The following is a 16,785-nucleotide window of genomic DNA, read 5'->3' as shown; positions in this document are numbered from 1 at the left end:
GGGCCGGGCCGGGTCCTCGGCCGGGGTGCGGCCGCCCCGCTCTCGGCGGGCACCGGCGGGCCCGGTCCCGCGGTGCTGCCGCCCCCGCGCGCCATTGGGCGCGCCCTGGCGGCCCCGGCTCCTGATTGGATGCGCCGCCCGTCCGTCCGCGCCCGCCCGCCCCGCTGAGGGAAACCCGCGGCGGCCCGTACCTGTGCGAGCTCGGGTCCCGACCGCCGCCGCGACGAGCTTGGCCCGAGTCGGTGCGTGAACCTCGCGGGGCAGGAAGAGGCCGAGCAGCCTCCGTCGGCGCGGAGAGGCGGTAAGAACCAGGGAGGCCCCTCCGGTACGCAGGGAGCCTGCCGCCGCCCCGTCTCCTTCCCTGGCAGGTTTGACGTTTGCTGTTGTTGCTGGAAGTGACGCCACCGCGGAGGGGCGCGCGGGAAGCGGAAGCGGCCGCTGGGTCTAGCGGCGGCAGATTCGGTCTGTGCCCGCGGCCGGCTGGCGGCTGCCGCTGGGCCGGCGGGCTCCTGAGGGGAGACAGCGCAGCGCCCGCGGCCCGGGCCCGGCGGGGAGGCGGTTCCCGCAGCGCGGGCGGCCGTTGGTGCGGGTGAGCGTCCGGGTGTCCCTCCTCGGGGCGGCGGTTTGTCCCCCCTGAGGGGTCGCGGCGCGGGGCGGCTCCGAGCCCGGGGCCTTCCGCCTCCTGAGGGACGGCGAGCCCCGGGGCGGAGCGGGGGAGGCCCGGTCTCCGGCTTGTCTGTGGGCGAGGAAGGGCGAGGGGGGAGTCGGCCCCGGTCCTCCTCTTGCGAGTCGCTGGCTCGGCCCCGGGACGGCAGCCAGCCTGGCCCATGGCAGAGCCACGCTTTTTTTTTTTTTTTCCCCACCAGTGTTTTGATGGCTCCCAGGGCAACCGGCCCGCGACGCGCCGTTCCTTGAACGGTTCAGTCGTTTACAAGTGTCCTGTGTGCTTGAACCGTGTCGATTACAGCTGGCACGATAGCGAGGTGCAGTGTTTGCCCTTGACGTTTTTGCATCTCTGCGTAATGGTGTGATTCCCCTCCTCAACCCCACTGCAGAAGAGTCTAAATACAATTTGAAGAAATCAAAAGTCTTCTTTGTTAGGCGTTTCAAAGACAGTGTTCATAGTGTTAAGATACTTGGTACATTGCATGTTTTTTTTTTTTGAAGTGTGTATTTTTTTTGACATTCATTAGTTCTTTCAATAACATAAGCAATTTTGAGAGTTGTTCTTTAAACCACTTGCAGTTCTAGGTTGTCATCTTTTAACAGCTTGTTGTACCTGATTTTATTCTGGATAGCCAATGTTCTGTAACTGTTCTGTCATGAATTTCTACAGGGAAAAGCTATGTGCCACTTTTTTGCAATGTTCACCTTCCCAACACGTTAATGTGTTTTCTACTAACTTAACTCTGTTATTTTTATGATCTCTTGAGCTCTTCAGTTTGTCCTGACAGTAGTTGTCAGTTTTGGCATCCGGAGATCTGGTGTAGAAAGGATTGTTGATACTTTTGGGAAACAGCCTGTATGATTAGATGAGTTCCTGTGAGAGTGTCTTTGCACTGCAGATTAGAGCTTCAGTTTTAGGTCAGACTCTGAGACTTGTCTTGAGATCTGGTCATATTGGCATAACCATAGAGTAGACCACTTTGTAAGGTAATGCAGGAATAATAGCTGCCTCAGTTTCCAAAAAGTTGAGATTAAATCGTCCCTGGCCTTTAACAATGAGTGTTGTGTACTTATATTTCGCATGACTAATAACCTAGAACCTGATGATTAAAAAAGGAAGAACCTGATAATTAAATAGGAAGAAAAGACTTTAACAAGGGCAGAAGACATGTGAAGGTCTTCATCTTCCTAAAGACTGCTGATTTTAAACATCACTGAGGCACAAGAAAAAAACCTGCAAATCCGGACTATTGTGAGTGCAAGCTTTAACTGTAAGTGAAGTGTGTGGTCAAGAAATTCCTTTGGAAAGACTCACTGCTTTAATGTATAGAACCAAATAACAAAGTTGCAAAGTGGAGTACCCATCAGAGTTGATTTCTGATAAGGGGAGACATAATCTCTTTGGAGAAGTTGGTCTTTTGGACTGAATCTCCTGAGTCAGCAAGAGAAATGATAAAAAAATTCTGTATCCTGAGATTGTCTCTTCATGTATAAGCTATCAGGCAATGCCTCTTCACTGCTTGAATTGGCAGGCTTCAAAGTATTTGTCTTCTGGCAGGAAAAGAAATTCAGTGAAGACAGTGACAGGCAATTATCTCCTAGCTTCTAGCAGAAAATTGGAGAGTAAACTTCTGTTCTAAGGCTTTGTAGCTGATATCGTTACTTTTTACTCAGGCTTTTTGGGGAAGTACTGTAGAGGATTAAGCCAGTTAGCCATAAGCAGATCTCAAGGATGTGAGGAAGGAGAACTCTTTTTGTGAGAAGTGTCAACTTTCTGTACTTCTGTGCTTTTTTTCTTAACTAACTTTCTCCTTCCTCCCCTGTTTTTTTCTCTAAACCATTCAAAAAAACCACTGAGTTTGGCAGTTTGCTAATAGACTTTCTCAAGTTGTATCAATCTGTCCAGGGTGCTAAGACGCAGGCTGTTTGTTTTCAGTTGTGACTTAAGAACTGGGCTATCATCCAATCTGTGCTTGTGTTGGAGAAGAACTAATATTGGTTGCTTATAAACAAATGGTTGCAAAATACAGTAAATACTACTCATAGGTTATCTCTGAATATAGATGTATTTTGAAGGAATGGAGTGAGGGACAAGGTTCTTTAAGGTTATTAGTAGTACTGATACTTGAAAGTACTGCTTCAGGCTTTTCTTTTTACTGTCTGCCAGCCAGGAGGGAGTTGCCGGTATTTTTAGATCTCTTAAGGCAACTTCTTCTCTTCCCTGTCCACTTCCCTGATCTCCTCTTCCTTCATTTAAGAATTCACTAATGAGTTCTATTTGGTAAAACATATTAAAAGTGTGAGCTTCCTGTACTTATTTATCCCTTTGATAGATCTAAAAACTGATTTGAATGATGGTGATTTCATGCTTTGCTGATTCTATTTTGTTGTCTTTCCCCTTCTCCCCTTCCTTTTTTTTTTTTTTCTTTTCTTGCAGCCTTCAGTTTCCTCTCAGGATATTTCTGCAAGGTGAAAGGCACCTTTCTGTAGTTTGCACCAAGTCCTTAGATGAGTCTTCTTTCTTCTGTGAAGCAAAGCACACAATAAATTAAAATTGGGTTCTCAATTTGTGTGTTACAATGTAGAAGTTAATCAGGGACCTTTTGATTATTATCCTAATAAACTTGCACCTATTTTGAAATACCTACACAGTCTGTTACCCCCTCCACCCTGACCAATTTTAAGTGTATTTAATGGATCCTCTAAATAGAGAAATACTGTCTGTGGTGCCTTGCTAGTCCTACCTGCAGGAGATGAGTGAGGGCACCTGACACAATCAATGTGATCAAACAAGTGAACCTTTATTTGCTTACACTCAGTGTGCTTTATAGCTTTCTAAATGAGACTTGGCAATCTATGATTGTTACAATACAAACAATAGCCCACCCCTTAGTATGATTGGTTGCATCCCGGAACCAAGTCGTCATGGTGTCAAATTCCCTTTCTGCATCCAGGCACGTGCTCTCTGGAAAGGCTGGATTGTTCACATGTCTGTTGATTCTCAGGAATCCTTCCACACCTACCTTCCGATATTTACACGCCCAAACACTGCTCTTTTGGCCAGTGAACGTGGGGCCAGGTGAAAAAAAAGAATAAATAAGAAGCATTCTAAACTAAAGAATGCAAAAGATTTTCACTGCTTGTGGGGTTTCTGCTCCTTTGAAACAGTGAAGAAACTTATTTTCACTCAATTTTAATGGATTTAACCAGCTCTAAATTCTTAATATGCTTTCAGATATCTTTATCTTTAAAGATCTTTGATAGTTGATCGGATTGAGGATTAGTGGATGCCATTTAGAATGAATGATGACTGATATTAATTGGTATTGAGCCCTAGTTCTCTGCTATATTGTAATACTTTGGAAATAATAGTGTCTGGAAAAGAGGAGCAAGACCCTTTGAATTTCAGTGATAATTCTGTTGCATTTCGTAATTTCCCTGTACATATTTTTTCTTTTTTTTTTTTTTTTTTAAGGAGAATGTACTGTATTACGTACGTTTAATAATCTGAAAGAAGAATAGCATTTGGAATAATGGCAACTGGAGACCTGAAAGGAAGTTTAAGAAAAATAGAGCAAGGACTTCGCTTGTTAAATTATCCAAGAGATGTGGATTATACAGTGTAAGTGGCAGTGTGAATAAATTTATGCTAATATGTGATGACAGCACAATGTGTAAACAAGAGATGTATAAATATTAGCATTGCACCCAGTGATGAGTAAGCAAAGCATATGTCTATGGGAAGTTGGGGTTTGATACATGTGAGCTGGAACATAAAAGGATGCTGTTTTGCTGTTCTGAGCAATCCTTAGAATGATCCTGAAGTGTATCTCTATCTTACTCCTCTTTATTCTTTTCTTTGATTAATTTCTCCCCTTCATAATTTCTTTGTAAGTGTTAGCAGAACTTTCTTTAGGAAATTTCATTTCAAGAAAAAAAAGGTGTTGAATGTTGAGATGGAAATACTAATGGGCTTTAGACCTGACAATGTTAAAATTATATGAGGGTCACAAAAACGTTGTTTTGGGTGATGTACAGATAACAGTGAAGACTGTGGAATGAGATATGCCTGGGGAAAACCTCAAAATGAAGGAGGTATTTGGGTATATCATGCTGGCTATATTAAAATACCTTTCAAGTTAGATGTTTGAATTCATGTAACGAAAGGCTTTTGTTATCTTTTGCTGTGTAAAATACTTTTGTTTCTCAATAGGTTACTAAAGGGTGATCCAGCTGCATTTTTACCTATCATCAGCTATTCTTTTACATCTTTTTCAACATATATAGCAGAACTTTTGGTGAAGTGCGATGTGGAACTCACAGCAAAGAGTGACTTGCGTTTCATTGAAGCTATTTATAAGGTATCTGTCTTCATGTTTTTTGCAGAATAGATGAAGTTTTGAGTATGGTCTCATAAAAATTGAATGTAGTATGAGTTTTACTAGAAATTGAAAGTTTTTGGCAATGAACATGAATTGTAGTTGTGTTAGGTTTTAAGATGAGTAGTAAGTCACTGTGGGCAAGTCTTTGCTTAGATTTTCATGAAAATAAGGTTGGATGTTGTTAGGCAAATCTCAATTTTGAGACAACTGCAGAATCAGTAATACTATTGTGTTCTATATTAGTTGTGAAGAATACTGAAATATTCATTGCACAACACGTTTTATAGAAGTGACTTTAAAAAATAACCAACAAAAACCCAACAAACTTCAATAATTGTAATGAAAACACAATTTAGAAATAGTTATTTTAAAACACTGTGCAAAACCAATATACAAAGTTTATAATGAACAGTTTATAAATTGGAATCAAATCAAATTTTTAGCTGAATGAAAAAAATTTTGAACTATCCTTAAAAATATCCATAAGCACATTTTTATAAAAGGTGGCGTGATGTATTAATGAATACTAGTTTTCCATCTGAGGAGGACAGAGACTCCTTTACAAAGAGGCTCTGTGGGAGCCTTACTTAGCTCTCTGACGTGTTCGCTGAGATTAATACAACTTTTTGTTGTGCATTCGCTTTGGAAGGTTTTTGTTTAACTTTTTAATTTTAATGTCTACAGTCATTTATTTCATGAATCTTAAGACTGTGAGTTAAACTTTACAACAGTGGTGTGGATAGAATTTTTCTGGAAGAGGTATGTTGAAAGTCTAGTTAGTAAAGAAACAGCTGAGAATATATAAATAACCCAATGAGAATAGGTTTAGCTGCTTAAGGGCAGAATGAAAGAAAACATTGTAGGAAAATAAGAACCTGAGCATGCTGTTTCCACAACAAATTGTGTGGTGATTTTGAAAGCGAAGTAAACTCTTATTTTGTTGCAGCTTCTTCGAGATCAATTTCAATATAAACCGATTTTAACAAAACAGCAATTTCTTCAGTTTGGCTTTGCGGAAAGAAAAATGCAAATTGTTTGTGACATTATCAACTGTGTGGTGAAAAAACATAAGGAATTAAGTAACTCAAATAAGGTACTGATTAAATGGCAACTTTATTATGAGATTTAGTTTCGTTTGACATGCTCGATGCTGCAGGTAGAAGCTGAAGACCAATTTATTTGCAGGTGCGGCATCGCTGATAGTCAAAATAGGGGGAAAATTAGCATGAAGTTCTGTGGTAAGATGCTTGAGTGCTATCACGTATACAAAAGACAAGAAGCTGCCAAATTTTTGTAGTTAGACAAAAAATATTAGAATGAAAGTGAATCTAGTACTTGGTAAATGTTTACAGTAAATGGTATATTTTCTTTTATGTTTCTCAATATAGTGAATGTTTTTGTAACTCAGTAGGCTTCACAGATAGATTTTAAAACAAAGCAAAACCAGCTGGTGTGTTGAAGTTCTGGTAACATTTAATTTAAACATGACACTTATATTTGTGTTTCAGTGGTATACGTCTCAAATCTAATTATTTTTATTAATAATATTTGTTTTCCATTAAGGCATTATTTTTTTATTGATGTATGCGGTGTATGCTTTAATAAAAGAAATTTTCATTTTTTTGTATTTTACAGGATTTTTTTGTTTGAGTTTATTACAGCCTTCAGGACTTCTGTATACTTCATTGATTACTTTTAGGGGCATAACTACATTTTTTTCATATTTGTTTGTCTTTCAACTCTGGTGCAAGTTGTCTCTCTTTATGACCAGCATTGGTGCAGCCTTGCATAGGCATTAATAAATGTATGAATACGGCATTCACTTCCAAATCTGGGTTGTTTTTTTTTTTTCTGTAAATTTGGGTCATACTTTTTTTTTTTAGGTGTTACTGTACTGTAGAAGTTGTACTGTGTTTGTGTGTGTGCCATGCAATATTCTATTCCCATGCCTGCCTTATCCCCGTGCCCCCCTGCCCCCGGAAAATATTCCTGTGTTAGAAGCATAATGTTTTCTCCCCTTCACTTTGAAGGTTAAATCCCAAACAAGGAAAAAACTCAGATCTCTTAAATATGAAGTATGGTCAAATTGTGGTAATGTCTTTGCTGATCCTAGTGGCAGTGCTCTGAATTCCAAACAGGTATGTAAATAGCTTTTATGTTGTATGTCTAAAGGTTAATCTTATTTGTAGCAAGTTAGGCTTTTTCTGGAATACATGCTTTCATTTAGACTTTAATATTTGATCAGACCATTTTTTATTTTTTTATTTTTCCAAAGTGTGGTTGTCTGAAGTAATAGCTGAAATTCAGAGGATATTGCCTTCTCTGTTTTGCTGAGTAGTTGATCTCAAAGTCTTGAGGGTAATGATCTAGCACTGTTGTTTGCCACTTGAATTATATCAAATGGAGGGACAGCAATGAGAAGTGAAGATGCAATTGGAAAAAGAATATACATCCTGTTTGGAGATTGAAGTGTGTTTGGCCTAACGTTGCAGTGATAGCTTTAGAAACACTTTGCTTTTTAGTTTGAATCTGTTCAGCCAAGGTTTCTTAATGTAACATTCCTCTTGGCTTCAGTTTTAGAAGAGTAATGATCTAATTGATCTTACATGTTATGCTACTCTTGGGCTGTGAAAAAGATAGCTTTCCTAATATTTTCTGCTAAAAGCATGCAAAGTAAAATTGTACAAAACTTTTTAGGACTGTGACTGCCCATTAAATGTTGGTGACTTCTCTTTAGAAGAAAAATAGTGGATTTAGCAGTGAGGAAAACTTCACAAAAAAAATATTTGGAATGACTTTATCTAGCACTTCTGGTTGTTGAATGGTAGAACTGAATGGGGATATATGTGAGCGTATTAAGAATTACCTAGAAGAGGAGAGTTTCAGCATCACTAAAACATCTAGGAATCTGTAAGTGTTAAGATCTTGCACAAAACTAGTAATTGTGGGTTCTTAATCATTAGGTAATTTTGTTTTGTGGCAGGTAGTAATTGTAGGACTTGATCCACCTGAAAAAAGGGCAAAATTTGTGTCATTTTGTTCTCTCTAAGGAAGAAGGGAAGCATTCAAAGGAAATTAAATGTGTAGCTAGTAGGACTATTTTGCTGACAGTAGTCAAGAGAGTTCTAATCTTCCTAATTATTTTTTTCTGCATGTTTAAGTGTTGCTTTTGATATTGGAACTGTCTATACATAGGTTGATACATACAGTGAGATTCGTATCTTCCAGTCCACACTTAGAAATCTAATAACCCTTAATAACAATAAGAGAGACATTAATGCCTTCATTACTGTTTATGGAAGGGAACCAAGGTATGGTAAAGTGTGTGCATATTTTTTTACAGTTCTCTCATGTCTATATGTTTGGGTTTTTTTAATTAAACTGCCTGCTGTTTTTTTCTGTGTTTTGCAGCTGGTCGGGATAAGATTATCAGATTTAAATAAATAAATACTTTTGTGATGGTTACTTGGCTGATGAATTGAAATGTTTTATATATACATATATATGTTATATATTATGTTATATAAAAAAGATATATAATATATATTATTTAATATATATTAAATGAATAACACCAGTGAATCTATTTCTTTTGAGTGTTTTAAAAAAAATAAGCCTCAAGTAGAACGGCACTCAGGAAATGAAGTTAGTGGTGACCTTCATCCACTACTGCTTCCAGCACAAGGAGGTAATGAAGAATTGTACCCGGATCATGATGTTGTGGAACTTAAATGTGAACAAGTAAGAACTCTTATTTTAAGATGCTGTCTGTGTATATTCTGAACTTTTCTTATAGGGCTCTTCTAGGGGGATAAAGGTTTTAACAACATAGCTGGATGCTCCGTAAGTATAACTAAAAGATGTATAATAAATATAGTGAAAAAGTTGAAAAAAGTGGGTTAAATTTTACTGTCCTTTCAAGAGCCGGTTCTGTCAACAGTTTCTTTAAAAGCTGAGTTCCATGAATGGGCATATTATGGCAATTCTGAAAGAAAAATAACTTTCTAATGTAGCAGAATGTGGTTACCGAACTTGAGGAAGATTCCTCTTAAATTATTGATCAAATGATGAATTAAGTCTGTTCTGAAATTAGAGGATGTGTTCTTATCCATATTTTCAGGTCATAGAAGATAATTCTCAAATTGAGTTCCTAAAGAGTCAGCTCGCTGATTGTCAGGAAAAGCTTCATAAGCTAGATTGGATAGAAGATAAACTAGATGTTTTAGAAGAGAAACTGAAAGGAAAGGTGATCATAGATGAGAAGGACTGGAATAACTTGTTGAGTCGAGTTTTGCTTCTTGAAACAGAACTGTTGTTGCAATGCAAAAAGGTATGTTAACTTCTGTTTCTCTTCTATCACAAAAATTGCCCAAACAGTCAGCAGCCTGTTTCTGCTCTTCCTGCCTCCTGATGTACGCTTTTTTGCACTTTTCAAAGGCATGATCTGAATGCAAGTGCTGTTATGGAGTTGGTGGTATTTTTTTCCTTGGCTCTTAAGTTCTGTTGTTTTCTCATGCTCTGAGAAACAAAGCTGTCCATTGGAAATAGTTTCCTTGCAGGAACTGCAGGTGTAACTAAGCCTATTTTCATTAGTAATGACTGTCTGTGTTTTTATTTCCTAGCGAACTTATAGAAGGAAGCTTTGAAAGACTCTTAATTATGCTGTCTTGGAAAGCTTAATGTTTCTGTAGTTGAGAGTTTCATCATGCTAGTGACACGTTTAAGAGTTTCCTTATTCTGTTCTACATTATTCTGAATTTCTTATACTGACCTGCAAATGTTGTTGTTGTTCTATTTGCTGTTGATACAGTTGAATTTCTGTTTTTTTAATTCTCCAAACTCTAATCAGATACAGATATTCCCTTTGGAAGATTAAGTCTTCATTCTGTATAATGTTGTCAAAAATAGATGACATGTTCAATGGAAAATACAAGATTAATGAAAAAGTTAGTTCTTATTTTAGTCCTATTCTTAGTTTGTGGCTCTCTGAAATTTCTAGCCTAATCAATGGTCTCTCTCCATTTTGCACTCACTTCCCCCTCCCCCTTCCTATTTCTTGTCCATAATGTCCATTGCGTTGTTAAACACATGAAGATGCAACAGCTGTGATGTGACTACGTTTGGCATATTTGTCAGAGCAAATCAAATCTTTTTGTTGCATTAAGACTCTTGTTATTTTTCATGCTACAGAAAGGTCCTTGTATGCACATTATATAATTTCATAGATGTACACATGAAAGTATTTTGAGATGCAGTGAACCATTGCATCAATTTTGTGATCACATGCTTAATTTCAAAGTGTATTTTCATATGAATCTTGTGTCTGTCCTTCAGATCCTATCAGATTCTTTCCAGAAGTTGTAAACCATTGTGGAATATAGGTGATCAGTGTTGCATTTCTCTCTGTAGTTGTAAAAATGTTGAGTTTACTTGTAACCAGGAGCTCTGAGTGTGCTGGCATTGCAAATTTGAAAATGTCGCTAATATTTGTATACAAGACATGACTGGGTTTTTTTGGTGTGCTTTGAAAGTGTGCCAGTCATGCGAAGTCTTCAAATGGGAGAGTGTTCAGACTGATCACTAGGTTATTTCTAAAGGCTGTAGCTCAAATGATACAGACTGACGTTCTCAATTACTTGTTTTTTAACACAGTTTCAGGTCAGTAATGACCCAAGTGATTCGCCATTTGAAATCAGTTTCTTATGGTAATTCAGTTATCGGTGGACATATGCCCAAATAACACCACCAACGATAATGTTTTATTCTGCTAGCGGTCTCAAGAGGCCTTCAGCTGAACAGCCATAGATGGTTTTGCTGCTGTTTCAAGTGTATTCTCCTCAAGAGAAAATTGCTGCATTTATGCGTTTATGACAGTAACAGCATGGGAAAGCTTGTGTTTCAGACTAGGCTTGTTCTTTTATTTCTATAAATGTAGTTTGTTATTATTTCAGTAACATGTTTATTTCAGTTGTTCAAAGATGTGAAACAGTATTTGGGAAATACTTGACAGGAATTTTTGAGTGATATTAAAATAATTATATTTAATAATTATATTTCTATGCTGCATGTTACTGAAAGAAGTCATCTGCAGAAACAAGCTTGAATTTAGGTTGTGTGGCATTGTCGTTTGTCTTTTTTTCAAAGCAAAAGAAGCTGGTTTTTATATTAAAAAAAAAAAAATCTTCAAAACCCTAACTTTTTTGCAACAGACGTTTGAAAACTGCCAAGAAATAATCCTTTGGGCCAGAGAATTGCTGCTTCTTTGTTTCATGAAATTCCATCCAAGTTGTGCTTCACAGATATAGAAGTAATTCAGAATTACTCCTTTATTCTTACCCTTGCATTTTTCAGGGAACTTTTGGCTTCTAGCCAACATAGCAGGAACACTCTAAGATCTGTCTTGCACTGCTGCCAAAGTAGCAGCAGCTGTGCATTTAGCTCTGGGAAAGTCTGAAAGCTACCAAATCCATTTCAATGAAAGGAATTGAGTAGAAGTGGTCAGTGCAGATTTTTTTTTTTTAAAGACATAGCCATTATTGCTGTCTCTTCCAGCTTCTTCCCACACAATACTTACCATTTCTCCCTTATTCACTTGTTTGAGTATAATATTCCTGTTAAACGATACAGTTACTTCAGTGTATAAAGTGATATACTTAACCAAAGGCTGAGATTTCAAATCATAACGGTAACTCCGTGGTGAAAAAAGTCTAGATATTATGAGCATTGTATTTTTTTTATTTTGAAATTAGAAGATTGCGCTCAAGAAGATTTATTGTTAGTACAACATTAGTCTTGTTTCCTTTGTTTATGAACAACTGTTCTCTAAGCTAGATTGAGTTAAAATCAGAATTTTTATTAAAAGAGCTCTCATTTAGAAGCCTGGGAAGCTAGCTTCAAATAGACTTTTGAGTTCTAAGCATTGAAGTGGAATGGATTTCAGTTCATCAGTAGGTTAAATTTTTCAGACTGAGGAGTTACATTTCTGAATATCAACCAGAAGTAGAAGGTTCACTTATTTTATTAAGGTAACGGCAGCCACCATCAAGATGTAGTTGTTAGCACAGACCAAGAACAGTCTGTTCATTCTATTCATATCTAATATATGCACTGTGTTTGGACCTGGTTTTGACCTCTTTATGAACAACAATATTGATAATAAAAATAGACTAATTTTAATACAATCTATGTATGGAAATTTTGGATTTTTTTAGTTCTATAAAAACATTTATGCGCTGCCAACGTATTTGGATGGTGTAGCAAATGCGTACGTAATGAGTACTTAAATATGCTTTTGTTGAGTCAAAAGATGATTTAAACAGGGTGTATGACTAAAACGCAGTAAACTCGCATTTCAGAGAGACTTATCTACAGAGTTCAGCAATATAAATCAAGAATGTACTCCTAGTAGGATTCCAGTTTCTCCTGGTGAGTATTAATGATTTCTTTTTAATTAACATCATATGCTAAACACTTCTTGCTGGCCTTGTTTAGAATGCTGATTTTTAAGTAGACAATAGCAACTTATTGACCTCTGAATTGAAATGCATGCTGCAATTTAGAAATTAACCTGCTGGTTATTTCTGAAATAATAAAAAGGTTCTGAAATAATAAAATTTCTGAAATAAAAAGGTTCTGAAATAATAAATTTTCTGAAATAAAAAGATTATTTACTGAAATTGTATTTTCATTAATGCTTAAAAAACTTAGCAGAGTAATTAATAGTTACAAATAACAACTAAAAATCTCAAAGATGCAAATTTAATTAAAGTGCTAAAGCTATGAAAAGCAATAGTTAGCTGCATTTTAAAGCAGTTAACATAATGTTTTAAAAATAAACTGTTTGTAAGCACGAAAAGAATTATATTTGCTGCCACAAGTTTGTTATGATTAAAAGTGTTGCATTTATAATGTTATTTTTTACCTTTGTAATGGGACTGAGGATAAACTAAGGCTTTTTTATTCATAATCCGTGTTGTTTTTCAAATCACTGCTGAAAATTCTTTATTTACAGTTTCATCCCTTCTGAAGCAGTTAGCTGCTATCCAACAAGCATTTTTGCTATTTTGCTAAACTTTCTTATTTTGAAGAGCAAGGCAGAATCTTTTTCTGCTGTTTCCAACTTAATTTTGGTAACATATAAGAAATAAATGAAAAAGCCTGAAGTGGGAAAGAAATTAAAAACATTCCCCAGACCATAAGTAACTCTTCTGTCTTCCTCAATGGTAACTCTTTAGGCCTTACCTCGCATCGTTCTCTTTATTAATTTGACCTGTTTCCCCTATGGCAGCTGTTATTCCTACTACCAGTAGTAAGGAGGATATTCTATTTCCCTTTCTCATTTATTTGGCATTTTTATCCAGTGTTGGGCTGTTGCATTGAAAATTAAACTATCTCAGTAATCCAGTATTCTGTGGAAATTAGGAAGGCACTTTCTTGGTTATGTTGAGTTTGTTTTATTTTGAAAGTCTCAGAAATAGGACTTTTTTTTGCAAACCTTGGAAAGCTTGCAATTATTTGCTTCCTTTCATAAGTTCAGTGCAATGTTACTGGCACTTGAGGACTTCATAGTCATTAAGCAGACTGATGATCTTTAAAAGAGAATTTTCATATTTTCAGACTTCTAGAATTCTGAATTTGTTATTCCTGTTTTTCTAAAACATGATTCAGGAAATTTTAGGCATACAAGTTGTGTGGCCAGTCTTAACTCTTCTATCTGAGGTGTACAGTACTCAGTATGCTCTGATGCTCTTTTTGGTTGTAGTGCTCATCAGGAACCACAGTTGTACAGAAAAAATACTTTTTAATTTTAATTGATTAAAAGTAATTTAATATGATTTTAAATATAGAATAGAGTAGCCAACCATGTTGCAAAGGTATCATTTGTAGTTAGTGGCCTTACTAAAAATAGAGATACAGGAACACTTTTTTTCTAAATAATACATTATCTTACCTGACAGTAGTATTCTAAAATAGCAAAGAGTATCAAAGCCTTCTCAATGTAAAAGAAAAGTCTATTTCTGCTGAATGGATGCTAAACCTTTCCCAACGGGAGGAGAGCTAGGGAAACAGCAAGAGCTTGATACAGATTTTAAGTTAGACAAGAAAGTGATGATTTTGTTTATATTTCTGCTGCTTGTAAGACAGGTTACTTAGCACAAATTAAAGACGTGTTTGAACAAGCAGTTTACAAAAAAAATATTGTGAACTATTTGAAATGGCTATTGAATGTTTGATCCAGTAATTAGACTTTAAGTGTTGATTTTACTGTAATCAGGATAAAGGTAGCATTTCTAGGAATCTTTTTGGAATTTGTCTTGTGTATGTTATACATAGTATACTGCACTTAAGTGCTTTAAGAAAATGCGAAACCTATTTTGGACCCTCACCAGTAGCTTTTCTTTTTCCATCTCTAAACAATGCATTCTCTTCTGTTATTACATCCTGTAAATCAAGCTATTTGATAGCTGACCTCGCAATAAGAGAGCGAAAAGGCAAAGGTGACATAAAAATGAGTATTTCTCCATAGATACAGAGAGGAAGGAGGAGATGCCAGACAGTCTTCATCAGTTGTCTGGATACAGCTCGCTATTACCCGCAGACCCATCTTCCAAAGCCATGACCATTAATTCTCATAGTCTGACAGACATTTCAAAGGTAAGTAGAACTGGCAAGTGCTTAGTTGATTTCCTTTCTGAGGTCAAGAGAACAAGTAAGCATTAGTTTTAGTTGTATATACTACTAGTGCAAAACAAGGAAACTATGCAAAACTACATCTAGGTCTGTCTCATAAAAATCCTTTTGATATGTAAACAGTGCTTGAAGTCACATTTTCTCTATGAATTTTTCAGGTTGGAAGTCCATCTGAAGAATGTTACCTTTGAAGAGTTCAGTAACTTTGTTGCTTTTACATTGCAGGAGACAACAAGACAAAGAATGGAAAGGATAAGTAAAATGTAAGTAATAGGAAAGGGCAGCAGGAATTAATTTCCCAGGAGGGAGTTGTACTGGACTAAGGCATACAGAGAATGTACATATGTGTTCCAAACCTCACAGGTCTCTACATCAGGTGTGGCATTTCCTTATGACTCCACTGGATAATAAATCCACTTAGAGTTCTGTGTTTGTGGGATGAGTCACTGTTTTGGTTACTAAAAAGCAAGTGAAAGCATTCTTAATACTATTAACTAGAGATTAAAGAGTGTTTAGAATCTGGTTGACAAGGAATAGGAATATTATTTATTTTCTGATAGAAATTCCCTGGTGCTTGCAACTTTTCTTCCTGAAAAATGATTACAATAGTATAACTCTGTTTCTTATTGTTTAAGGAAAAGTAAAACCATTATCAGGCTAAGCCTTGTGATAACTGTATTAAGGTGTGTTTGATACTTGTCTTGAGATCTGTAATGAAATTTTTTGGTAAGAAATATTTTTATTACACTTGAAGAGAAATGCATTCCCGAATAATGTTTCTTTAGCAAGAGATTTCTGTTCTATAAGTACCCGGCCTGAAAAAAGCTGTAGCCTTTTTTGTGATTTAATTTTATTGTGCAAGTTACTTCTTTCTTTATGTATACTTAAGGTTTATTAATATGTGTTAGGCATTTAAAATACAAACCCATTACAGAGGAAAAGGGGATGAGAGGAAACTTAAGGTTTCATGCTGCTTGTTAGTATTTTGGGTTTGTTAGAAAGTTAAAGGCAAGTCAGTTATTTCTTACTGTATTTTAATAAGTGTGCGTAAACAAAATTTATTTTCAGAATTGAAGAAACGTCAGAATTGTTGAAAGCTTCAAGCAACACCTCAGAGAAGACCTGAAAGCATAGGTTTTCAGACTTGGTCTCTGTAGGCTTATGGATATCAGAACTAATATGTATGTTTGTACAGCATTAAATTTTTAATATATCAAATTTGTAATGATCAGTGCTTTTATTCCTTTGAATAAATATTTTTCTAATGCATCTATGTATTGATTTTCCTCCTCTCAGCCCTGATTTTTGGTTTTAAAAAACTGTTCAAATAGCTTCCCCTCCACTTCTGTAAAGTGAAGTCGTTATAGCATTGTATTTTTGTGTTGACATTTGTTAGCAGTGTGCTAAGTAATATGTGTTTTTGAAGTGCAAGCTTGAGGACCATGGTTTACATCCTGTTGGAAACATTCCAGCTGGGACTTGCGTATTGCACCCAAGAGGCTTTCCTACATACCATCTTACCATCTGTACTGTTGAGTAAGTCTTAATGAAAACTTAAATACACAATTTTAAATGTTTACCTTTTTTGCTGTTTTTTTATTTAAATATAAATTTTTCATGCTGAGCTGGAGCACCAACACATTATGGCTTCCATTAACACTGACAAAGTGAGGGTCAGTTTGATCCTAAAGACTAAAACGTGCAAGTAAACCCACAGACTTTGTCTGCAAGAGATGTGTTGAGTGTTTTAGTGCTCTTACCCAACACATTTTAAGACCAGCAGCACAGATGGAGACTGACCAGTGTACAAAGATACGCAGCATTTTATGATTTGAAGCCGTATTAAAATTACTCTTTAGAGACGTAAGTAGATAGAAGACTTCCATAAACATTATACAGTCAAACCAAAGATGCATGAGGTTTGATTAGATTTATTTATTTATTTATTTATTACTGTTTGTAAATTGGTAGTGTATCATATCAAGGTTTCTTCGTGCTGTACTTCACTTACAAAGTTTTTTTCGAATCTGATATCACAAAACTGGTG

At 36.7% G+C, this 16,785-nt stretch overlaps 1 protein-coding gene across 1 annotated transcript; it reads left to right on the top strand.

Moving 5' to 3' along the window:
• The first annotated feature begins 316 nt into the window (after positions 1-316).
• On the top strand, positions 317-16,026 carry CEP44 (centrosomal protein 44). The gene is made up of 11 exons (XM_086611775.1): positions 317-368; positions 4,142-4,288; positions 4,880-5,027; positions 5,995-6,141; positions 7,079-7,186; positions 8,646-8,789; positions 9,169-9,378; positions 12,404-12,473; positions 14,575-14,702; positions 14,964-15,001; positions 15,807-16,026. Exons 2-11 carry the CDS (start codon positions 4,200-4,202, stop codon positions 15,862-15,864), a joined length of 1,140 nt encoding a protein of 379 aa, XP_086467901.1. The 5' UTR covers positions 317-368; positions 4,142-4,199; the 3' UTR covers positions 15,865-16,026.
• Positions 16,027-16,785: the final 759 nt, after the last annotated feature.

This window comes from Tauraco erythrolophus, chromosome 5 (assembly GCF_009769465.1).
Source record: "Tauraco erythrolophus isolate bTauEry1 chromosome 5, bTauEry1.pri, whole genome shotgun sequence".
Lineage (NCBI taxonomy): Eukaryota > Metazoa > Chordata > Aves > Musophagiformes > Musophagidae > Tauraco > Tauraco erythrolophus.
This window is presented reverse-complemented; position numbering and strand designations above follow the sequence as displayed.

Excerpts from the sequence above, each read along its gene's own strand:
- CEP44 (XM_086611775.1), top strand. The coding sequence starts at position 4,200 with ATGGCAACTGGAGACCTGAAAGGAAGTTTAAGAAAAATAGAGCAAGGA. Across the intron at positions 6,142-7,078 it reads AATTAAGTAACTCAAATAAG|GTTAAATCCCAAACAAGGAA; the intron begins GTACTGATTAAA and ends TTCACTTTGAAG. Across the intron at positions 14,703-14,963 it reads GTCTGACAGACATTTCAAAG|GAGACAACAAGACAAAGAAT; the intron begins GTAAGTAGAACT and ends TTTACATTGCAG.